Source organism: Sinocyclocheilus grahami, unplaced genomic scaffold, assembly GCF_001515645.1.
Source record: "Sinocyclocheilus grahami isolate Dianchi unplaced genomic scaffold, SAMN03320097.WGS_v1.1 scaffold1366.1, whole genome shotgun sequence".
NCBI lineage: Eukaryota > Metazoa > Chordata > Actinopteri > Cypriniformes > Cyprinidae > Sinocyclocheilus > Sinocyclocheilus grahami.
In genome coordinates, this window is record NW_015506545.1 from 185,978 (window position 1) to 210,639 (window position 24,662).

Sequence of the window (24,662 nt, forward strand, 5' to 3'; positions counted from 1 at the left end):
ACAGTAACCGGTTAGTTTAAAAAGGCAGCAGCAAATCAACAAAACTGAATAAATAATGGCTCCTTAATGTAAATTAATGTACACTATTATATATTTGTAGTATTTATTATTCCAATTTTAAATATTAATTTGAGTACTTTAACTGAAAATTAGAAAGAAGTACGTTTAATGGTTTTTCAGGCATATTTTTAGGACTTATTATAAATTTTAAATAAACTGTATATACAAATATCATTTTACTTATTAAAAATTAATTTGTTTATATTTTATTTTGGTTACTATTTATTTTCTTTAAATTAATGTAAATGTATGTACATAAATTGCAACACTGATATGCAGGTATATATTGCAACTTTTAAAAAATTGTTTATCACTATGTAACCAAAACTCAAATAATGTAGTTTTCATTTTACACGCTTTAATTCCTGAAGCAGCAATTAAAGCAGCACTATGTAGCTTTTGGTGCTCTGGCAGTTAATAAACAGAACTGCACACATCCCGCGGAAGAACTTTCCAACCAAAGCTACTTCTCTAAGTTTATGTCTCTGGTGATTCACGCAGGTATGTGTTACTCCGCAGCGGTGACGACCCGACCAGGCTACAATAGTCCAAATATAAGTACTTATTATAAGTGTACCGTAGTGATTCGGAATAAGACAAAAACTTGGTTTGGATGAATTCATGATGTACTCGCTCATTATATACATTTTGCAAACTTTGAACACAGAAAAAGTTATATAGTGCTGCTTTGGAAAAAAAAAAAAAAAAAATAAAAAATAAAAAAAGAGTTAATGTTACTGAAATAAAATATTAATAAACTTGAACTAATTTCTAATTTTCAGTTAGATTAGAATTACAATAATAAATACTAAAAACCATGTACATAAATTTGTTAATTGAAATAACTATTAACTGAAATTAAATAGAAAAAAAACTATTTCTAATTTTCAGCACTGACCTTTGAAAGTGTCTATTAGAATAAAGAATTGGAAGAAACACAGAAACTGTGGTGTTAGTTTGTGTTCGTGATCTGTAGAGAGACAAATGAGTTTATATGAAATATTTCATCATCAGCAGTGATACATACATTCATTTGTTCTTCTCCTTTATGATGATTTACAAAAAACAAACCATTTAACTTAAAATAAGTTTTTTTAAAAAGTTGCCTTGAACTGAAAGTCACTGAATATGTGTGGCAGACTGAGAGAAGACAACTGAATGTGAGATTTAAAAATATAAAAGAAAAAAAAAAAAAGAGTGAGAGAAAGCAAGAGAGAGCTTTTCTCACCTTCTCGGGCCGTGTGCCGTTTGGATAAAGGCCCAAAAAATGCAGGGTGAAAGAGAGAAAATCTACTTCTCTCATGAGTTTTAAGGACGATGCTAAATGTAGAAAATCATATGAAATGTTGCCAAAAAACATTCACACTTTTCTGTTTGTTCAATGTTCTAAATAACCTTCGCTGTGCAAATAAATATTAGGAGAGAAGCCTGCACTCAGTGTTTTCCTCAGTCACAGATGTTCTTGGATCGCTTGGCTTTTCACAATATGACGCAGCTCTTATTTTTTGCTTCAATAAATATGTTTCATATATATGGGTGAATCACAAAAAAAAAAACACGTCCAGGTTTTATTTAACCCCAACATCAAAAGAAAATAAAAATGTATTAAGCCTAAAATGACTATATTTCATGACAATTATTTACAATAATGCATTCTGTAATGTAGTATTACAATATAAAATACTGTAATAAAATGATTAATCAAATTAAAGGCAGTACAACTAACAATACAATCGATAAACATGAATTTAATCATATTTTTTCGTATTACAGTAATGAGAATCAGATTTTTTGCATTACGGCAAACTGTAAAATTTCAAAATGTTATTCAAAAAGTTATTGGTGGTTCTAAAACAGGCGTTTAGCATAATACACAGATTCTTTTTTCTTCTGATTTTGGGGTGAAACGTGACCTTGACCGGTTGTGTGAGATTCACACATACTCACGTTCACATATCAGCCACTTTTATCCGTAAAATAAAAATCAAAGGATAAAAAACAAAAGGTTCGGTTTGACCGCGTCCCTCTGGAGAGACACAAAGTCTGCTTCTAAAACGCAGTTCAGCTCGGTGTGTCTTCAGATCTGGCACCGGCATCGCTGTGTAACATCCTCTTCCTCTTTTCCTTCATCTCTCTCTTTTCCTCAGCATTTTTCTCACGCTTTCTGCTGATTAAAAGCACGTCACGCGGACAGGTGAGGAATGATCGCTCTAAAGTTCAGCAGTGTAAAAAAAAAAGCAAGGAAACGCTGTCTGAAGCAATAGAAGAGTGTATTGTTCTCTCGGGGGTTTGGCGTGCTCTCTGCGCTGTCTGTGTGTGTCAGGTTCAGCGCTGGTTCCACCGTGTCACAGATCAGTCTCCAGTGGTGGGGGGGGTTTGGTGTTGACCGGGCCAACTGAGATGATGATGATGATGATGATGATGATGTGTTCAGGATGTGGGCTGAGCTCTTACGAGTTATTGGTGGCATTCTCGTTGCTCGGAGAGCTGGAGGAGGAAGAGGAGGAGGAAGAGGGGGTGAAGTTCATCCCTGATAGGCCGGGTGGATCTGTGGCTGTGTTCTGCCCGCTCAAACTCTTCCTGCACACTGGACACGTGTCATGCTGGGAAACACACAGACAAAACATGTAACGCTGTTCTTAACTTTATATACAAAGTAGGACTGTGCGATTAATCTTAATAAAATCGCGATTTGAGCGTGCGATTTCGAAATCGCTTTATAGCACGATTTTCTGCGCCCCCGACCTCCCGCAGCAGTATGCTATCTGAACCAATCAGAATGCAGCGCACCTAAATGGAGCACGAGAACAGAACAGAACAGACCGGGCGGGCATACAAACGTAACGCCAGGTTCACACACTCCGTCTGTGGTGTGTATTTTTTCCGCGCCTATCTTAACAGATCAGAGCGTTCACACTGCACACGATTGCGGTCCGGCAGTGCGCTCCAGGAGTGGTGCGTCTGCAGCAGTCATGCTGCGATCGTTTCCGCACGGAATCTATTTCTGCTGTGCTGCACGCGCTGAAAGTGACAGTGCATTATTCGCAGTAAAAAATAACATGGATTGGCACGGAAATTTAGTAATTACACCATAAATGCATATAATTATAGTCTACTGTTTCCCAGTTTCCCAGGCTTTTTGGCTAGATTTAAAACAAAGAAAAATGCACTTTTAGATAAACAAGGCAATAATAGATGGCACTCGTGGTGGTAGTTAAACAAAGTTATATTTATTGAGTTTAAACGTGAATATGTCTATGAAAGATTGTATTACTGTACTGTGATAAAAGAGAATCACAATGCTGAAAAAGCATTTTCAGAAACAACATTTGGATTTGAAATCAAAATAATGGATAAATGTTGTGTTTGTGGATCAGGAGCGGACTGCAAACGCGTCCTGTGTGAAAGCAAAATGAGTCCGTGCTGCTTCTGCACCGCATACACGTACTGTATACGCACTGCAGACGGAGTACGTGTGAACATGACGCAACAAATCTAGTTCAACATCTGAGGCAACGCCACAAAGAGCTCTATGACCAATGCATGGCAAAAAAAATCCCTGGACACGGGATTTTTCTCTTTATTTTCTGCCATTTTCTGACATTTCTTTTGTTACACCTTTACTTAGTGATTATTTTGCCTTATGTCTGTTCTAGAGACATGTTACAGCTTTTTGATAAAGCTCTAATAGGTTTTCTTTTGGAAATATGTTTCAAATTCACACTGAATGCATTTATGACTGTAAAGCATGTCTGTGTGTGTCAAAATTGTGATTAAAATCGAAATCGCAAAATTGATAAAAGAAATCGCGATAGGTTTTTTTTGTCCATATCGCACAGCCCTAATACAAAGACAAAAATGCATCATAGTTTCTGCAAAAAACATTGATAATGTTGATAATAAGAAATGTTTCTTGAGCAGCAAAGCAGCATTTTAGAATGATGGTTTCATCAAGATACGAGTAGTTTTTATTAATATTTTGAATTGTATTAATTTAATTTTAGTAATTTTGTTGTGCTTGTCATTTTTAAAAATATAAACTTTTTTTTATATTTATATGATATTTTAATTTTAAACGTCTTTATAGTTTATTCAACTTCATTTAGTTATTTTTCTCCATAAAGTCAAACTAAATGAAAATGACAAATGTTGCCTTGGCAACCAGCTTAAATTAAAGAAGTTTATTTTATCTTATTTTAGTTAAAGTTTAATTTATTTCAAGTAACAAAAATTGTTATTATGATTTTAGTTTAAGTTTTAACTAACAACCCTGTTTCTGAAGGATCATGTGACATTGAAGACTGGAGTAATAATCAGAAATAAATTACATTAACATATACTCAAATAGAAAATATTTAAATCACAATAATATTTCACAATATTACAGTTTTATTGTATTTTTGATCAAATAAATGCCTTGAGCATACTTTCAAAAACATTCAAACATTTTACTGAACCAATTTTGTCTTTAAATCTTAATATGTTAGACATATTATTAAACAAAAAACGGGAATTCGTTGTTAGATTTATTTTGTAATATAAAGTGAACAAAGAAGTGAACTTGATAACATTTTTGTCATGCCCCTGAATGCTGCACAAACATCTACAATGAAAAAACATAATTAAAAAATATTCATTTAATTAAAACGTTTCAGTTCAGTTTTTTTCCATAAATTATTGTTAGTTTCAAAAGAGCAGCACAAACATTTGTAAGCATCTGCGATGGATTTTAGGTCATACAGTGGTAATGCGAATAATATATAAAAATTTAGATGATAATATTTAAAAAGTTATAATATTAACATTTGAATAGTTACAAAAAATGAGCCTGAACTTTAGGTTGACGTGCGCTAACAATCCCTCACTGAGCAATGACTAACTTCAGCTCTTTATTCCCATCCTCTTCATTTTCTTGTCATCAAGTTATAATTAACAAAGTTAGAAGTGTCTGATTTTGACAAGAGCATATTTCTGAAAGCTTGCCGTATTACTTTTACACAAGTACTTTTTGATTGCAACACATGCATATTCATTAGAAAAAGTAACCGAGTTCAAAGGTGCTGTATAACACGGTGAACCCAAACACATCAGCAGCAGTTATTAGCACAAATTCAATTAGCAAACTCCTGCCTTTCTGTACAGAACCATGAGCCATGAAATTAATGTCACAAACTACAAATTGAAACGGCCTTTATCTGGATCACTCATTAACGGCCGAATATACACGGTCAAAAGTTGTCGATATTTTGAGTTTAGATGATGAAGTATGGAGAAATGAATTAAAACAGAAGAGAAACACACCTGCTCGAGCCAGGGAACTACACAGTCGTTATGAAAGAGATGATTGCAAGGAAGTTGTCTAACGTTCTCTCCTGCGCTGTAGTCTTCTTTACAGACAGGACACTCTAGACCAGCACCTGAACCACAAAAACACACACACGTCAGAAATAAGAAGCATCAACATCCCGCATCAAACATTATATCACAATGAAGATGGCGAGTTGAAACTGGCTGCACTGTTATTGAGAATGTGAAAATATACAGTACATATTTTCAAAGTTGACCAATCTGTAGGTTGTTTGAATTACTAGCCAACTGTAATTGGGCAAATTATTTATTGAACAGTATTGTGTAGGTGTTATTTGTTATATATATATATATATATATATATATATATAAAACCATTCAAATGTTTGGGGTCAGTAAGATTTCTCATGCTTTTGAAAAAAGAAAAGAAAAAGTCTCTTCTGCTCACCAAGGCAGCAATTATTTGATCAAAAATACAGTAAATACAGTAATATTGTGAAATATTATTACAATATAAAACAACTGTTTTCTATGTGAATATGTTAAAATGTCATTTATTCCTGTGATGCAAAGCTGTATTTTCAGCATCATTACTCCAGTCTTAAGTGTCACATTATCCTTCACAAATCATTCTAATATGCTGAGTTAAACATATCTTATCAATGTCAAAAACAGTTGTGCTGCTTCATATTTTTGTGGAATCTGTGATGCACTTTATTTTTCAGGATTCTTCTTGGAATAGAACAACATTTACCTATTATCTATAAACACTGTGTGTGTATGTGTGTGTGTGTGTGTGTGTGTGTTTACATTATATGTTAAGTCGCTGGGGTATATTTGTAGCAATAGCCAAAAACACATTGTATGGGTCAAAATTATCGATTTTTCTTTTATGCCAAAAATCATTAGGATATTAAGTAAAGATCATGTTCCATGAAGATATTTTGTACATTTCCTACTGTAAATATATCAAAACTTAATTTTTGATTAGTAATATGCATTGCTAAGAACTTCATTTAGACAACTTTAATTAAAGGTGATTTTCTCAATATTTAGATTTTTTTTTTTGCACCCTCAGATTTCAGATTTTCAAATAGTCGTATCTTGGCCAAATGTTGACCTATCATAACAAACCATACATCAATGGAAAGCTCAGCTTTCAGGTGATGTATAAATCTCAATTTCATTTAAAATGAACACTTATGACTGGTTTTGTGGTCCAGGGTCACATATTACATATTTTTAATATCTATCTTATTGCACAAAAGTGTTATTTTGCTCACAAAAAAAGAGACATAAATACAGGAACTCTGCTCACAGCAGGTCTGAAGTTTGCACTGGAAGGCGTGAATCTTTTACAAAGGCAGTGTTTTGATGGCTGCAGTGATGAATCTTTAAAAGTGGATGAATTTAGAGATGCAATGCTTCAGAGAGGGTTCACCGTGTGGGACGTCTAACAGTTACAATTAGAAAGCTAAAGCACATCACGCTGTCAGCACACAGAACCCTCTGTGAGATATCTCAACATTCACTCTGTTTGAAGCACCGCTGCTAAAACATGAAACCCAGATCCACTGATGCTGTGCTCCAGCAGTATGTGGTCTTATAACAGACGTCTGTCTTCTTACCCACATGCTCCTGTGTTATCTGGACCGTAGGGAGACTCTTAATCTTCTCTTTGTCTGCCGGAGGGGGACCCGTATTTTCAAACTGATTTAATAACTACAGGATGACAAGAGGGACAAAAAAGTGAGTATGTGATTATACTGTTTTTTTAATGGTTTGTAATAGCAACACAAGGCTCTGTAGAGTTTCATATTTCTTGTGGTTATAAAATAAAGCAATAAGCCACTTGAGACCTGAGTTATGATGGCATCTAATCCATTGGCACCCCATGCATAGTCCATTGGGTTTGAGTGCAGCACTCCCCTGTAAGGACAGCAGTTTAGAGTCCAGTGATCAGCTGTGGTTTGTCATAGACTGAGTTACTGAATTATGTAAAGACAGAAAATTTCACTGGCGACTCACCAAGGCCCCATTGCCACATTTGGCATAGCTGTCGGAGCAATAATTCCATTAACTAACTGCTGAATGATTCTGTGAAAACAAAATAAATGAACATTTTCAAACATAACAAAAACATTTTATTCCACCCTTAAACCTAGCGACACACTGATAAACATACTTTTTTTTTGTGTACAGCAGATGCCCAAACCAGGGCCTGCGTGATGACCTTCGATTTGGCCGGCGTGCCAAATCACAAAAGTAGGGGAAAAATAAGAAAAAACATGCTATTGAAGCATATCTTATTTTCGAATTTATATTTTGGTTTTAAAGGGGTCATATGATGCAATTTCAAGTTTTCCTTTCTCTTTGGAGTGTTACAAGCTGTTCGTGCACAGATAAGATCCCTGAAGTTGCAAAGACTAAAACTCCTCGTTTAAATTTTAATATCTATCTTATTGCACAAAAGTGTTATTTTGCTCACAAAAAAAGAGACATAAATACAGGAACTCTGCTCACAGCAGGTCTGAAGTTTGCACTGGAAGGCGTGAATCTTTTACAAAGGCAGTGTTTTGATGGCTGCAGTGATGAATCTTTAAAAGTGGATGAATTTAGAGATGCAATGCTTCAGAGAGGGTTCACCGTGTGGGACGTCTAACAGTTACAATTAGAAAGCTAAAGCACATCACGCTGTCAGCACACAGAACCCTCTGTGAGATATCTCAACATTCACTCTGTTTGAAGCACCGCTGCTAAAACATGAAACCCAGATCCACTGATGCTGTGCTCCAGCAGTATGTGGTCTTATAACAGACGTCTGTCTTCTTACCCACGTGCTCCTGTGTTATCTGGACCGTAGGGAGACTCTTAATCTTCTCTTTGTCTGCCGGAGGGGGACCCGTATTTTCAAACTGATTTAATAACTACAGGATGACAAGAGGGACAAAAAAGTGAGTATGTGATTATACTGTTTTTTTAATGGTTTGTAATAGCAACACAAGGCTCTGTAGAGTTTCATATTTCTTGTGGTTATAAAATAAAGCAATAAGCCACTTGAGACCTGAGTTATGATGGCATCTAATCCATTGGCACCCCATGCATAGTCCATTGGGTTTGAGTGCAGCACTCCCCTGTAAGGACAGCAGTTTAGAGTCCAGTGATCAGCTGTGGTTTGTCATAGACTGAGTTACTGAATTATGTAAAGACAGAAAATTTCACTGGCGACTCACCAAGGCCCCATTGCCACATTTGGCATAGCTGTCGGAGCAATAATTCCATTAACTAACTGCTGAATGATTCTGTGAAAACAAAATAAATGAACATTTTCAAACATAACAAAAACATTTTATTCCACCCTTAAACCTAGCGACACACTGATAAACATACTTTTTATTAGTACAGCAGATGCCCAAACCAGGGCCTGCGTGATGACCTTCGATTTGGCCGGCGTGCCAAATCACAAAAGTAGGGGAAAAATAAGAAAAAACATGCTATTGAAGCATATCTTATTTTCGAATTTACTGTATATTTTGGTTTTAAAGGGGTCATATGATGCAATTTCAAATTTTCCTTTCTCTTTGGAGTGTTACAAGCTGTTCGTGCATAGATAAGATCCCTGAAGTTGCAAAGACTAAAACTCCTCGTTTAAACACGTGCCCACATGTCTACGTCACTGTGTGGGAAGATTTGCATAATACCACCCAAATGTATATGCAAAGAAAGAAGGCGTAACTTTGATTCTCGCTGTAGTACTGCCGCCACCGCCATGTCGTGGAGACGTTGTGTGAAAGCGAAACAACTTTGTTTGGTCTTTCAAAAGAGGACTCAACTAGAAATCAGTGGTTAAGTTGTATTTACAACACTGTTCCAGAACAGTTCAACCCAAATATTCAGATGTGTGCAGCGCATATTACGGAGGACTGTTTCCTGAACCTGGGAGAGTAGCCTACAATGTGTCTGTGCACAAAGGTTGTTTCTATAAAGTGGGGCAATTCCCGCAAAGAAAGAAGGTGTAACTTTGATTCTCGCTGTAGTACTGCCGCCACCGCCATGTAATGGAGACGCTGTGTGAAAGCGAAACAACTTTGTTTGGTCTTTCAAAAGAGGACTCAACTAGAAATCAGTGGTTAAGTTGTATTTACAACACTGTTCCACAACAGTTCAACCCAAATATTCAGATGTGTGCCGCGCATTTTATGGAGGACTGTTTCCTGAACCTGGGACAGTAGCCTACAATGTGTCTGTGCACAAAGGTTGTTTCTATAAAGTGGGGCAATTCCAACAGTCTGGCGCTTCTGACTCACAGACTGTAAGTACGTATTCATATTTAAAGAATTTCCCACTGATGATTCAAACGTGAGTTTTGAGCAGTGTAGAGTAGCGCTTGTTGTTTGTCGTTTCTCCGATCACAAATGCAGACATGGTTTTATGTTTACGCTAGGGCTGGTCCGAATACCATTTTTTGAGCTTCGAAGCTTCCCACCGGTTAATCGACGTGTGACAACACGGATAATACAGGTATCACCGCGGGGGTGGGGCATTCCCTCTTTTCTTCGCTTTCCTTCACTTTTAAATAGCTTGTAAAAGTGGCGTGCATATTTTACTTTCACTTTCAATTAGCGGCAATTCTGCGTAAAGCAATTGTTTGTTTGAATTTTCCCTCTTTTCCTCGCTTTCCTTTGCTTTTAAATAGCTTAAAAGCGCCGTGCGCATTTTACTTTCACTTAGCGGCAGTTCGGCGTCAATTGCTCGAATGCAACAACAAAATACTACGTCAAACTCACTTTAGCCTATATATAAAACATAGAACTTTTATTAACAAAACGAATAAAAATACACCATGCTATAAGGCAGGCTATGCCTAATATAAAATAACTTGCATAAAGTTTAATAAACTGGAAATAAGTAAACATGTAGCCTATAATATATAACCAAATAAATAAGAAACGTAGAACATTTATTAGCAAAACGAATAAGAAAGCTTGGAGGTACGGCATACACCTTGATGTAAAATAAAATAAATTAATTAAACAAAGCTTAAATAAAGTAAAAATCAGCAAACACCGTGGAACCAATTAAATAAGAAACGAATGTTTACAAAAACTTCCAAAATCACCTTAGATAAACGGCAAAAGTCAACAGGTTTTTCAAAATCCAAAATACTGCCAAACAGGCGCTTTTGCAGTTCGTTTGAATTTTCCCTCTTTTCCTTCGCTTTTAAATAGCTTAAAAGCGCTGTGCGCATTTTACTTTCACTTTCGAATTAGCAGCAATTCGGCATCAATTGCTCGAATGCAACAACAAAATACTACGTCAAACTCACTTTAGCCTATATATAAAACATAGAACTTTTATTAACAAAACGAATAAAAATACACCATGCTATAAGGCAGGCTATGCCTAATATAAAATAACTTGCATAAAGTTTAATAAACTGGAAATAAGTAAACATGTAGCCTATAATATATAACCAAATAAATAAGAAACATAGAACATTTATTAGCAAAACAAATAAGAAACCTTGGAGGCACGGCATACACCTTGATGTCAAATAAAATAAATAAATTAAACAAAGCTTAAATAAAGTAAAAATCAGCAAACACTGTGGAACCAATTAAATAAGAAACAAATGTTTACAAAAACTTCCAAAATCACCTTAGATAAACGGCAAAAGTCAACAGGCTTTTCAAAATCCAAAATACTGCCAAACAGGCGCTTTTGCAGTTCGTTTCGAAACTAAATCATCTGCCATCATCTTGTCTGTCTCAAAAGCAGCTAATTTTTTACACCAACAATATACTATAGGCATACTACTTACAGAATTTTTACAGATTTTTCAAATTTGATGTGCTGTTGTGGTAGGCCAGTTTCAAATCGCATATTTGGCACACTGCCTTTGTCTTGTCCTCACTCAAGTTAAAGTGCTCCCACACAGCTGAGGTCTTCGGCATTTTTGTCTTCTCTTCCAGATGAACTGAATCATGATGTTCATGACGTTCACTCATGGGCGATTCATATTCAAGCGCGAATGAGAACCGTTTTGCGGGGGATGCCAGGTAGGGCTGAATGATTTTGAAAAATAATCAAATTGCGATTTTTTTTTACCAATATCAGTTTTTAATTGTAGTGTCTGTTCTTTTACTGAACTAAATGCTTTTTATTACTATAAAAAAAATCAAAGCGATGGTGGCTGGGCTACTGTAGGTTTTTTTATGACTATATTCGCAAGTATTTTCCAAGCAAATTAAGTGCACGTTTTTATCATGTGTAAAATTACTGATTAACATGGCGGATAAAAGCAGCTACAAAATACTGCCAAACAGGCGCTTTTGCAGTTCGTTTCGAAACTAAATCATCTGCCATCATCTTGTCTGTCTCACCCCACTCTTCTTGTCAGTCCGCTCGACTCACTCTCCTCACTGGAGAAATTAAATCTGATCTGTGATGCGACTGTCGTTCGGCACGCTGCATTGAGCATCCGCGTTCAGTTTTTAATTGTAGTGTCTGTTCTTTTACTGAACTAAATGCTTTTTATTACTATAAAAAAAATCAAAGCGATGGTGGCTGGGCTACTGTAGGTTTTTTTATGACTATATTCGCAAGTATTTTCCAAGCAAATTAAGTGCACGTTTTTATCATGTGTAAAATTACTGATTAACATGGCGGATAAAAGCAGCTAATTTTTTACACCAACAATATACTATAGGCATACTACTTACAGAACTTTTACAGATTTTTAAAATTTGATGTGCTGTTGTGGTAGGCCAGTTTCAAATCGCATATTTGGCACACTGCCTTTGTCTTGTCCTCACTCAAGTTAAAGTGCTCCCACACAGCTGAGGTCTTCGGCATTTTTGTCTTCTCTTCCAGATGAACTGAATCATGATGTTCATGACGTTCACTCATGGGCGATTCATATTCAAGCGCGAATGAGAACCGTTTTGCGGGGGATGCCAGGTAGGGCTGAATGATTTTGAAAAATAATCAAATTGCGATTTTTTTTTACCAATATTGCGATTTAATACGCAATTATTTTTTTTAAAGCTCTTTATGTTCTGTATTATTCAACAAAGACAAGCTATAAATCATTGTATAGTATGACCAACACACTATTAGATAGATTAAACATAAATGTTCTTTTAGCGCTGCTTAGACCGAAGGGTGTGTCATCAAAGTATTGAGAGAGCTATAAGAGAGCGCGGACGTCTCCTTATGCTTTCTCTTGCTCGCCGTACTTTGATGTCATACACCGATCTGATCTTCAAGTCGAACACACCTCTTTACTCTCGCCTGTCACGTGACCGTGTAATCGCAGCCTCTGCGATTGAAAAATCAAAATTTTTCATATCGCGATATTATCGCAAATGCAATTAATCGTTCAGCCCTAATGCCAGGTGTTTAAAAAAAGAAAAGAAAAGATTATTCTAATCTCAAAATTGAAAATCGAATGCCAACCCATCGAACGAATAATGGAATATTCTGGTCCAGCCCTAGTTTACGCGGCGCGATACGCAACGCAACCCGTAAAAAGACAGTATAAGTCATTATAATCAGTAATTATGTCCCCACTGGATGCAACAAATGCCTCGTTTGTAATGGGTTTTATTGGTTTTGTCTCATCGCGCCGGGACAACGGCATCACAGCATGGTAAGGGGCGAAACATTTCCGTCTCACGCTTGAGGAATTCAGCCAATCACAACGCACTGGATAGCTGGCCAATCAGAGCACACCTCGCTTTTCAGAACGATGAGCTTTGTAAAAATCGATGCGTTTCAGAAAGGCGGGGCATAGAGGAGAAACAATAATGTACAGTATGTGGAAAATTATGTGTTTTTTGAACCTTAAACCACATAAACACATTTCATTACACCAAATACACAAAATAATGTTCTTTTTAGCAACGTCATATGACCCCTTTAATAAATTTTATATTTATAATATATTTTTATTTTTGCATTGAAAAAAAGTTGTAGTTTTATTTTCATATAAAGTTCACACAAGTGAATTTTATTAAAAATAATCTAAAAAAATTTTTTATTGTATTTTTTATTATTATTATTTAAATTGTAAACATATCAATATAATTTAGTTGCATATAATGAAATATTTACTTTTGGCACATGGCAAGTTTCATTTTTGGCCCTTCGTATTAAAATGTTTGGGCACCTCTGGTCTACAGTAATGGCCCATAGCATGAAATAGTTCCCCACACCCTTGACCAATGAATTTTCTGAGGTTGATTACTAGGTAAGGTTTTAAAAATATTTGAACATTTTATAATGAGCTGAGAATAACTAGGGAAGAAAAAAAGATTATATATATATATATATGCACACATTATCTCACAGAAGTGAGTACACCCCTCACATTTTATTATATCTTTTCATGTGACAACACTGAAGAAATGACACTTTGCTACAATGTAAAGTAGTGAGTGTACAGCTTGTATAACAGTGTCAATTTGCGGTCCCCTCAAAATAACTCAACACACAGCCATTAATGTCTAAACCGCTGGCCACGAAAGTGAGTACACCCCTAAATGAAAATGTCCAAATTGGGCAATATCAATATTTTGTGTGGCCACCATTATTTTCCAGCACTGCTTTAACCCTCTTGGGCATGGAGTTCACCAGAGCTTCACAGGTTGCCACTGGAGTCCTCTTCCACTCCTCCATGACGACATCACGGAGCTGGTGGATGTTAGAGACCTTGCGCTCCTCCACCTTCTGTTTGAGGATGCCCATGCTTGGCCAATCCATCACCTTTACCCTCAGCTTCTTTAGCAAGGCAGCGGTCGTCTTGGAGGTGTGTTTGGGGTCGTTATCATGTTGGAATACTGCCCTGCGGCCCAGTCTCCGAAGGGAGGGGATCATGCTCTGCTTCAGTATGTCACAGTACATGTTGGCATTCATGGTTCCCTCAATGAACTGTAGCTCCCCAGTGCCGGCAGCACTCATGCAGCCATTTATTATTTATAATTTTTTTTATTATATCGACTAAATAGCTTTTGTATACATATTTTATAAATATATATAATCTTTTTTTATTATTATTATTGATTATCTTGACATTTTTAGACCTGGAAATCACATTTTTAAACTCCTTAAAAATTCCTGATTCCTTTCCATTATAGTGGGAATCCAGAATACATAAATCTTCAATTAAAATTTTTTTTTTTTTAAGTTCAATAATTCAGAGTGCAAACCCGGCTGAATAAATCTGCAGTACAGTGCCATCTGCTGAATTCTTACCCTTCTAAAGTGGGTACACCCTCATGCCGCACTCCTTGTCTCCGGGGAACGTGTCGTCCCCGTGGCTGTCTGGCCCCGTAGCGCTGTCGTGAGGCCATCTCCCGCTCTCTGCGGTTCTCTGCGTCACGGTTATCTTCCGCTGGCAAACCCGCTCTGAAGTCAAAGCCCTCATCGAAGATCCCCAGAGCAAACTGGCTGTAACCATGCGGGAACGTAAACAAGTGCTGGTCCACATTCTGATGGGTGAGAGGTAAAGCTTTCGTGAGCTTCAATCAGCCAGTCGTTTCACACATGATTTTCTTAATCTGGCGTCTGTGGTTTTCTATGCAATACTGGAGGCCTGGGAGAATATCTATATTCTATACTGCTTTCAACAATTTATGATTTGCATGCTTACCATCTATTAACCATAGTCTAAATCTGTATGCTGCCCTGGATAAGAGCATCTGTTAAATGCATAGTGTCAAAGTTTGCATTGTGGGCCAGAAATCTCACACTTTACGCAATATATATGGACCAAAGTTTGCATGCCAAGTGAACTCAGCAGCCAAAAGCAATTACAATGATACAGTGGATGACAGCTCACCTCAAACGAGGGCCGATTCTGATCATTAGAGGCTGTAGATGTGGACCCATTCTCTGAACTGGAAAAAAAAAAAAAAGAAAGAAAAAGTGAAGAAAAAAAAAAAAGGCAAATGTATATTCAGTGATAGAAAAGTTCAAATCTTCACATTAATTTTTTTCTGTTTCTAATGCTTGTAAAAATCATTCACAGACAGTGTTTAGAGCTGAACTGTCTTCATCCTGTTGAGGAAATCAATGTAGCAAACAGATTTCCTGATGTGTGGAATCCCAACCAGAGAAACAAGTTTTGGCAAAAACATAACGTTATGTTTGAGTTTTCTCCACTTCTCCAAATCCACAGCAGCAGGTCAGTACTTTACCTTCTCTCTTCAGGCAACTCCTCGATGAAGCCGGACTCACACCGTGGACAGATGTAATCCTGAAAACAGAGGTCAGAACAGTTTAACACCACCCACTCAATCAACTGAGACACTGTATTAGGGCTGTGCGATTAATCGAAATAGTCATAAAATCGCGATTTCTAAATCGCTTTATAGCACGATTTTCCGCATACAAACGTAACGCCAGGTTCACACACTCCGTCTGTGGTGTGTATTTTTTCCGCGCCCATGTTAACGGATCAGAGCGTTCACACTGCACGCGATTGCGGTCCGGCAGTGTGCTCCAGGGGAGGTGCGTCTGCAGCAGTCATGCTGCGATCGTTTCCGCACGGAATCTATTTCTGCTGTGCTGCACGTGCTGAAAGTGACAGTGCATTATTCGCAGTAAAAAATAACATGGATTGGCACGGAAATTTAGTAATTACACCATAAATACATATAATTAAGTCTACTGTTTCACAGTCAACACATGGCTTTTTGGCTAGATTTAAAACAAAGAAAAATGCACTTTTAGATAAACAAGGCAATAATAGATGGCACTCGTGGTGGTAGTTAAACAAAGTTATATTTATTGAGTTTAAACGTGAATATGTCTATGAAAGATTGTATTACTGTACTGTGATAAAAGAGAATCACAATGCTGAAAAAGCATTTTCAGAAACAACATTTGGATTTGAAATCAAAATAATGGATAAATGTTGTGTTTGTGGATCAGGAGCGGACTGCAAACGTGTCCTGTGTGAAAGCAAAATGAGTCCGTGCTGCTTCTGCACCGCATACACGTACTGTATACGCACTGCAGACGGAGTACGTGTGAACATGACGCAACAAATCTAGTTCAACATCTGAGGCAACGCCACAAAGAGCTCTATGACCAATGCATGGCAAAAAAAATCCCTGGACACTGGATTTTTCTCTTTCTTTTCTGCCATATGTCTATTCTAGAGACATTTTGTTACACCTTTACTTAGTGATTATTTTGCCTTATGTCTGTTCTAGAGACATGTTACAGCTTTTGGTAAAGCTCTAATAGGTTTTCTTTTGGAAATATGTTTCAAATTCACACTGAATGCATTTATGACTGTAAAGCATGTCTGTGTGTGTCAAAATTGCAAAATTGATCAAAGAAATCGCGATAGGTTTTTTTGTCCATATCGCACAGCCCTAAACTGTACTCACAGCAAATAAAAGTACAAATAAACATGTACATTTAACACATTTTTTCACAAATCACCACAAATGAATTCTGCCGAATGTCTTTAATTATACTGCAGATTCTGTCTGGTCCTGTGTATCATGACCTCCGGCTGACCTGCAGTGCTCTGGCCTGTTTGGGCTCTTTCTAGAGGCTCCGCACAATAACAGCAGGATAATAACACCACAGAACGATGAAGAGACAAGCAAAAGAGCTTTGTGACTCCATCCATTCTCTTCCCTGCGCCCCTCTCAAACCTCATACAAGGAGCAGCAGCATGTGCAGAAAGATCTCTGGCCTGGTATTTCCTGACAGCTACAGATGATAGTATGTGTGAAACTGATGAACGAAACAGATCTGTGGTTTCAGATGAAATCCTGACGTGTCCTGGGTCAGCTGACAGTGAATTAAAGCAGTTTTACAAATGATATCATCATCCTCCAACTGTACTAGCTTCATTTATTACGAGAGTCAGCAGAAAGTTGTAGAGCCAGAGAGCGTGACTTTCATTAGCACAGGCTGCATGTTAAACAACCAAAAACCACTAGAGACACCAGTGTTATCTTAGTAGAATTGAGACGCTATTACAGTTTTTATTAATATTATAAAATATTTGATAGTCCATTTAGTTTTCTTTTTTTTTTACGTCTACATAATTTGTATTTATTGTTTTCTGTTTTAGTTGGAGTTATTTTAGTATATATTGCCTTGGCAACTAACTGAAATAAGTATAAGGCTCATATATTTATTTTATATTATATTTCAACTTCAAGTAACAAAAATGTGTGTGCGTTTTAATGGTTTTAATTTATAACTTTAGTTAATCTCCATATAAGCATCAAAGTCTGATTTTAATCTGACATTACTCACAATCATTTCCAAAATTAATCAGCTGATCTCATTACAACCAGTCTTCAGTTACAGTCAAGAAATCAAACCACATGCCAAAACCACAGATCAATAGAATTAGACCAGCTTATACAGCAACTCGACTGATGTATAAAACAGATCTTCTAATCAGTCAGTAAAACTAACCAGGTAATCTCATATCAATCAGCCTTCAGTAACAGCCAACTACGTTATCAGACTTCAAAATCCCACCAATTTATTATCACAGAACACAGATCATAAGATCAATTTAATACTATTTACAATAATTAGATAATAGCACTAACCAGTAGTATCATATTAACAGGCCTTCTGTAACAGCTAACTAGGCCTGTTGCAATTAGCAATATATCGACTTATCGCGCAACATATGTACATGACCGCAATCATTTTTGGTGACGCAATATATCGCCCATTATATTTACTTAAAAATTTATGTCATCATGTTTTGTGCATTCCACTTGCTCCTGTGTCTTTTGCAGCTTCTCGTACATAACACGGTGTAGTCGGTGCTAGTTCACATTTAAAAAATGCTTCTACAAAAAAAATGGTCTTGTTTTATCTGACTGCTAAGTAGTGATTGTGTTTTTCAGCAATAGTGTGCACGCTTAATTTGCAGAGTAATGAAGGTCCGGGAAAAATCTGTAGATGGAAAAATCTCCATACAAGTTATTTGTGCAGTTTTCTTTTTTTCTACTTGTTACTTTGCACTTTTTGTTAGAAAATGTTTATTTATTATTTATTCAGGTATCTAATTATTTGATTATTATCTAAATATTCTTAGAAATTAAACGTTTGTTGTCATTTGGAAGTGTGTAGGCCTTCTTGCATTATTATGCTGTTCCATTATGATTATATATTCAGTGGCATAAAATGGTCTTTAAAATGACAATAATATCGCTTATCGCGATTATTTCTGGGGCAATATATCGCACGACTAAAAGGTGTTATCGTGACAGGCCTACAGCTAACCATATCAATCAATCAATGATCAGAAACCTAAAGCACACATAAAACAATCCATCTGCAACTGATCAACTTACAAACATTGGCTTTCATCACAACACTTGATATGATTTAACTAACCAGTACAGTAGCTCTCAAAATAATCAGCCTTCTGTCAACTAAACGACACTAAACACAGAAAATCTAACTTGGACCATACACACTATAATGAGGTCTAGTTAAGGTCTAGTTAAAAACACAGAAACTAACCAGCTAACCACTTAACCACCAGCCAACTGTTCCAACCAATAATATATCAAAAACACTAAAGACAAACCTCAGCATCTAACCAACTTATAAGCACTGGAATTCATCAGTCTCTTATAAGTTAATCAAATCTAACTAGTTGGTCTCTAATAACCACCAGTTTTCAGTTATAGCCAACTAAACTACATGACAAGACAGATCAGACACAAACACCAGGGCTATATGAACAATGCATCTCAAACTTTATAGCAAACGGTATTAATTGCACACTATTGAATAAACAACGTAACTAGTTACCCAGCTGCATTCATAACTAGTTCTCTGTTTCGACCAAGTAAACCACATGATCTACAGATCAGACAACTGAACCACTTATGAAACACGAACCAGACACATCTGACAAGATTCTAACTAAGTGTCCTCATGTCAATATTATGTGATTCGCGACGACTAGTTAGTGACAATACCGAGTTGATGCCATAACAAGCAGTCTTTAGGTTTGATATTACACTCTGGAAAACTCTTTAACCTGCCAAGAGTCCGTCTGATTAAACTCTCACCTCTCCAATTAAGTGTAACTCGATTAAATCCTCATTTTAAGCCTGAGTGTTGCTATTGGCAACCAGCAGCCTGTTAGCCGTTAGCACAGAGAGCGCGGAGAAACGCGTGAGAAAAGAGGCCGTTTGCTCCGTTACACGCATTCATACCGATTCAAAGCCTTCGGGAGAGGCTCGTTAAGACAGCGGCGTCTTACCGGGAGCCGAGGGCTGATCTCTTCCGAACACCGGTGGCAGAAGAACCGGCAGGGCCGCGGGGGAGCTTCCGCCATCTTCGTTGCAGCAGGTCCGACTGAGAGCGAGAACGAGGCAAAGTACGGAAGCCCGGACGGAACAAGAATTAGTACGAACGGACGACGGAACGCGTTTTGGAAAAAACACACATGTTGCAAAAAAAGGTCTTCAAATCAGAATGTTTTACAGTATAAATAAAACACCCTTGAAACAATATAAACTTCCATAGGACAGGCTAGTTTTTTAGATAATGCAGATTAAATATATATTTTTTGTTCACTTATTTTATACACGAACATTTATTTATTTATTAACCACTTTTTAACCATGGTTAAAACAATTAAATTAAAAACTTATCTTACTGCACAACAGAAAATAAATAAGCGACACCTAATGGAGAAAGAAATGTATTTCCAGCCATTATAAACTCTAAGCAGATCCATTTAACCATTTAAAGCAAAGAACTGTATTCATATACTGTATTAATTTATATGTATTCGTAAAAAGATCTTTTGTTATGAATGTGTGTAATGCCATTATCATCCTGCAGATGGTGCTAAAGCACTTACAACCATTCAGAAACGCAAATATTACCAATTCAATAACACAAGATCTCCTTCTTTAGTGAAAAATATTGAAATGCAAGATCTCTAAGTCAATGAAGCATATAGGCCTCAATTAGTTTTAGATCCTTTTGAAATTAAAAATGATGTATGAAAATGAACAATAAAATAAAACATCAATAATTTCATTCAGTTCAAGGTTAATGTATTTAACTAAAACTAAAACACTAAACTGAAACTTTTTATTACTTGATATAATATAAACGTTAACTGGAATAAAATAAAATACCAAAAAATTAACTTCAGCTAGTTGCAACATTTCTTATTTTTATTTTGCGTAACTTGATGTATTAAAATGACTAAAACTGAAATGAAAATGACATATACATATTTAAAATATCATTAACTTTTAACTAAAATCAAACCTAAACAAAAATTGTATATATATATATATATATATGAATAAAATGTAGCCTATAAGTGTCTCAATGATCCTAAAACACTGATTTTCAGTTTAATCATTTTCAGACACAAAAAACTCAAGCAGTAATTTAAACCCAACCTGTATTTTGAAGCATTACTGAAACTTCAAAAATATGACACACGATTAATGTTTTTAAAGCAAGAACAGTAAAAGTGTGTCTTAATGCAAACAAATAGTCTTTGAGGTCACACACACACACACACACGCACACACACACACACACACACCTGTCAGCTGTGCTGTGAATGAGGTCTGACTGATGCTGACTACATCTGGCTGTCATCATGCATTTATGCCAACTTGCATTCAGAGTTTGTCAGAGACGAGCGCTGCGGTGAGGGAGTTCAGCACAGACAATACAACATCCCTAAACAAACTACTGCTTAAAAATATATTTTAAAAAGTGAAATGCAAAATGTTTCAAAAAATAGTGAAAAATTGCAAACTATTTTTGAAGTCTCTCAGTTAACCACATATGTTCTAAGAAGATTTGCCATTATGTTATGTAAACGTTTTGTGAATGCTTTCTAAATGTCCTTTTTTAAAGTTTTAAAAACGTTTCTTCTTTGTTATACAAATGTTAAGCCAACATTCCATTTTATAATTTTGCAAACAATACAGAAATGTTACTTTTGAATGTTCCCTGAACATTCCAAAACAAGTAACAATTTAAAAAAAAAGTTACACAAATGTTCAACTAAAACATTTTAGAAGAAAGATGTTCTATGAAACAATGTACAAATAACGTTTTTATGCTAACGTTCTGAGAACATTATTGAAGGCCAGATAACTTTAAATGAATGAATGAGGTCTGACTGATGCTGACTACATCTGGCTGTCATCATGCATTTATGCCAACTTGCATTCAGAGTTTGTCAGAGACGAGCGCTGCGGTGAGGGAGCTCAGCACAGACAATACAACATCCCGAAACAAACTACTGCTTAAAAATATATTTTAAAAAGTGAAATGCAAAATGTTTCAAAAAATAGTGAAAAATTGCAAACTATTTTTGAAGTCTCTCAGTTAACCACATATGTTCTAAGAAGATTTGCCATTATGTTATGTAAACGTTTTGTGAATGCTTTCTAAATGTCCTTTTTTAAAGTTTTAAAAACGTTTCTTCTTTGTTATACAAATGTTAAGCCAACATTCCATTTTATAATTTTGCAAACAATACAGAAATGTTACTTTTGAATGTTCCCTGAACATTCCAAAACAAGTAACAATTTAAAAAAAAAGTTACACAAATGTTCAACTAAAACATTTTAGAAGAAAGATGTTCTATGAAACAATGTACAAATAACGTTTTTATGCTAACGTTCTGAGAACATTATTGAAGGCCAGATAACTTTAAATGAATATTCTATTATTTATATTACATTCTGTTATTTATATGCAGGTAAAGTATATTTTAACCTACATTTTGATTACTCTTCATTCAACTTTGAATAAAATACAATTCATGTTGTTTGACATTTGGAAAAACGTTTAACTCAAACACTTCAATCAAACTCTATTCAAATACAGATGAAATCTCTTTTTTCATTTCAAATCATCAAATACCAGATCAGGGGACCAAAACCTTAAACATGAGTAAAATATTTTGAAAATCAAACACAACAGTTTACTTTTTATTAATGAAACCAGACATATGAATATGAAATGAGAACTATATACAGATGGAATATGATTTGAATGAGAAATGTCCTCTACATGCTGCTGTAATAATTCCCAAACAATATCGATAACTTACAAAAAACACCCTTGACCTTATTTTCCAAAAGACAAGAATAAGAAACAAGATCTGTAGATCGGATCAGACGTGTTTTATACAATAAAACAGCAGATGAAGTGTATGAAGTCAGTTTTGGGCTCTCAGATGAGGCAGTTCATGCATTTGACGGCTTTGCTGCCGTAGTCCAGACATTCAGGGCCAATGCACTCACAGCAGGCGTTATGAAACCAGCGGTACTTTGATCCACCCATCGACTCGCAGTACTGCTTACACTGACGGATGGACACGCAGTCATCAAAGTAGACCACCGTACACAAGCCATCTGAGGAATGAGAGCAGAGCCAGAGGAAGAGCACGTGTCAACCAGAGACAGAAGAGAAGAGAAGAGAAGAGGGGAGAGGAGAGGAGAAGAGGAGAAGAGGAGAAGAGAAGGAGAGGATAGGAGAGGAGGGGAGAAGACAGGAGACGAGGGGAGAGAAGAGAAGAGGAGAGGAGGAGGGGAGAGGAGAAGAGAGGAGAGGAGAGGAGGAGGGGAGAGGAGATGGTGGGAGAGAAGAGGAGAGGAGAGAAGAGAAGAGAAGAGAAGAGAAGAGAAGAGGAGGAGAGGAGAGAAGGAGAGGAGAGGCTGAGAGGAGAGGAGGAGAGGAGAGAAGGAGAGGAGAGGCTGAGAGGAGAGGAGGAGAGGAGAGAAGGAGAGGAGAGGCTGAGAGGAGAGGAGGAGAGGAGAGAAGGAGAGGAGAGGCTGAGAGGAGAGGAGGAGAGGAGAGAAGGAGAGGAGAGGAGAGGAGGAGGGGAGAGGAGATGGTGGGAGAGAAGAGGAGAGAAGAGAAGAGAAGAGAAGAGAAGAGAAGAGAAGAGGAGGAGAGGAGAGAAGGAGAGGAGGAGAGAGACCGAGGAGAAGAGATGAGAGGAGACAAGGAGAGGAGAGGATGAAAGATGAGACGAGAAGAGGAGAGGAGAAAAGAAGAGGAGAGGAGGAGAGGAGAGAGGAGACAAGGAGAGGAGAGGAGAGAAGGAGAGGAGAGGATGAGAGGAGAGGAGGAGGGGAGAGAAGAGAAGAGGAGGAGAGGAGAGGAGGAGGGGAGAGGAGAAGAGAGGAGAGGAGGAGGGGAGAGGAGAAGAGAGGAGAGGATGAGAGATGAGACGAGAAGAGGAGAGGAGAAAAGAAGAGGAGTGGAGGAGAGGAGAGAGGAGACAAGGAGAGGAGAGGAGAGAAGGAGAGGAGAGGATGAGAGGAGAGGAGGAGGGGAGAGAAGAGAAGAGGAGGAGAGGAGAGGAGGAGGGGAGAGGAGAAGAGAGGAGAGGAGGAGGGGAGAGGAGAAGAGAGGAGAGGATGAGAGATGAGACGAGAAGAGGAGAGGAGAAAAGAAGAGGAGTGGAGGAGAGGAGAGAGGAGACAAGGAGAGGAGAGGAGAGAAGGAGAGGAAAGGATGAGAGGAGAGGAGGAGGGGAGAGAAGAGAAGAGGAGGAGAGGAGAGGAGGAGGGGAGAGGAGAAGAGAGGAGAGGAGGAGGGGAGAGGAGAAGAGAGGAGAGGATGAGAGATGAGACGAGAAGAGGAGAGGAGAAAAGAAGAGGAGTGGAGGAGAGGAGAGAGGAGACAAGGAGAGGAGAGGAGAGAAGGAGAGGAAAGGATGAGAGGAGAGGAGGAGGGGAGAGAAGAGAAGAGGAGGAGAGGAGAGAAGAGAAGAGACGAGGAGAGGAGACAAGGACAGGATGAGGACAGGAGAGAAGAGGAGAGAGAAGAGACAAGAAGAGGAGAAAAGAAGAGGAGAGGATGAGAGGATAGGAGAGGAGAGGAGGAGAGGAGAGGAGTGGAGAGGAAAAGAAGAGAAGAGGAGGAGGGGAGAGGAGAGAAGAGAAGTGGAGAGGAGAGGAGGAGAGATGAGAGGAGACAAGGAGAGGAGAGAAGAAAAGAGAAGAGAAGAGGATAGGAGAGGAGAGGAGAGGAGAGAAGGAGATGATGAGAGGAGAGAAGAGAATGAGAGGAGAGGAGGATATGATGAGAGGAGAGAATGAGATGATGAGAGGAGAGGAGGAGATGATGAGAGGAGAGGAGGAGAGGAGAGAATGAGAGGAGGAGATGATGAGATGATGAGAGGAGAGGAGAGAATGAGAGGAGGAGATGATGAGAGGAGAGGAGGAGATGATGAGAGGAGAGGAGGGGAGGAGAGAATGAGAGGAGGAGATGAGGAGAGGAGAGGAGGG

At 37.4% G+C, this 24,662-nt stretch overlaps 2 protein-coding genes across 4 annotated transcripts in view; both read right to left on the minus strand.

The window, feature by feature from the left end:
* Positions 1-1,013: 1,013 nt before the first annotated feature.
* On the minus strand, positions 1,014-19,739 carry LOC107569633 (E3 ubiquitin-protein ligase RNF126-like). Its single transcript, XM_016255750.1, has 9 exons — positions 19,637-19,739; positions 15,567-15,625; positions 15,209-15,266; positions 14,623-14,858; positions 8,601-8,669; positions 8,432-8,501; positions 8,201-8,294; positions 5,362-5,477; positions 1,014-2,663 (listed from the first exon to the last, which is right to left on the minus strand). Exons 1-9 carry the CDS (start codon positions 19,709-19,711, stop codon positions 2,511-2,513), a joined length of 930 nt encoding a protein of 309 aa, XP_016111236.1. The 5' UTR covers positions 19,712-19,739; the 3' UTR covers positions 1,014-2,510.
* A 2,611-nt stretch (positions 19,740-22,350) lies between these two features.
* LOC107569636 (twisted gastrulation protein homolog 1-A) overlaps positions 22,351-24,662 on the minus strand; it is a 13,136-nt gene continuing 10,824 nt past the window's right edge. For 2 of the 3 annotated variants that reach the window (XM_016255753.1, XM_016255752.1), the window contains exon 5: positions 22,356-22,778. In XM_016255753.1, the coding sequence (XP_016111239.1) occupies positions 22,597-22,778 (182 nt within the window). In that variant the 3' untranslated portion in view covers positions 22,356-22,596. Of the gene's footprint in view, positions 22,779-24,662 lie in introns of all 3 variants that reach the window. The other variant, XM_016255754.1, reaches the window with a different exon arrangement.

What these genes read in the sequence shown, in the direction of transcription:
- LOC107569633 (XM_016255750.1), bottom strand. Translation starts at nt 19,711, where the DNA reads ATGGCGGAAGCTCCCCCGCGGCCCTGCCGGTTCTTCTGCCACCGGTGT. An exon ending in AGAATCGGCCCTCGTTTGAG is followed by an intron (nt 14,859 to 15,208) that starts GTGAGCTGTCAT and finishes CTCACCCATCAG; the next exon opens with AATGTGGACCAGCACTTGTT. An exon ending in GATAACACAGGAGCACGTGG is followed by an intron (nt 5,478 to 8,200) that starts GTAAGAAGACAG and finishes TTTGTGGTTCAG; the next exon opens with GTGCTGGTCTAGAGTGTCCT.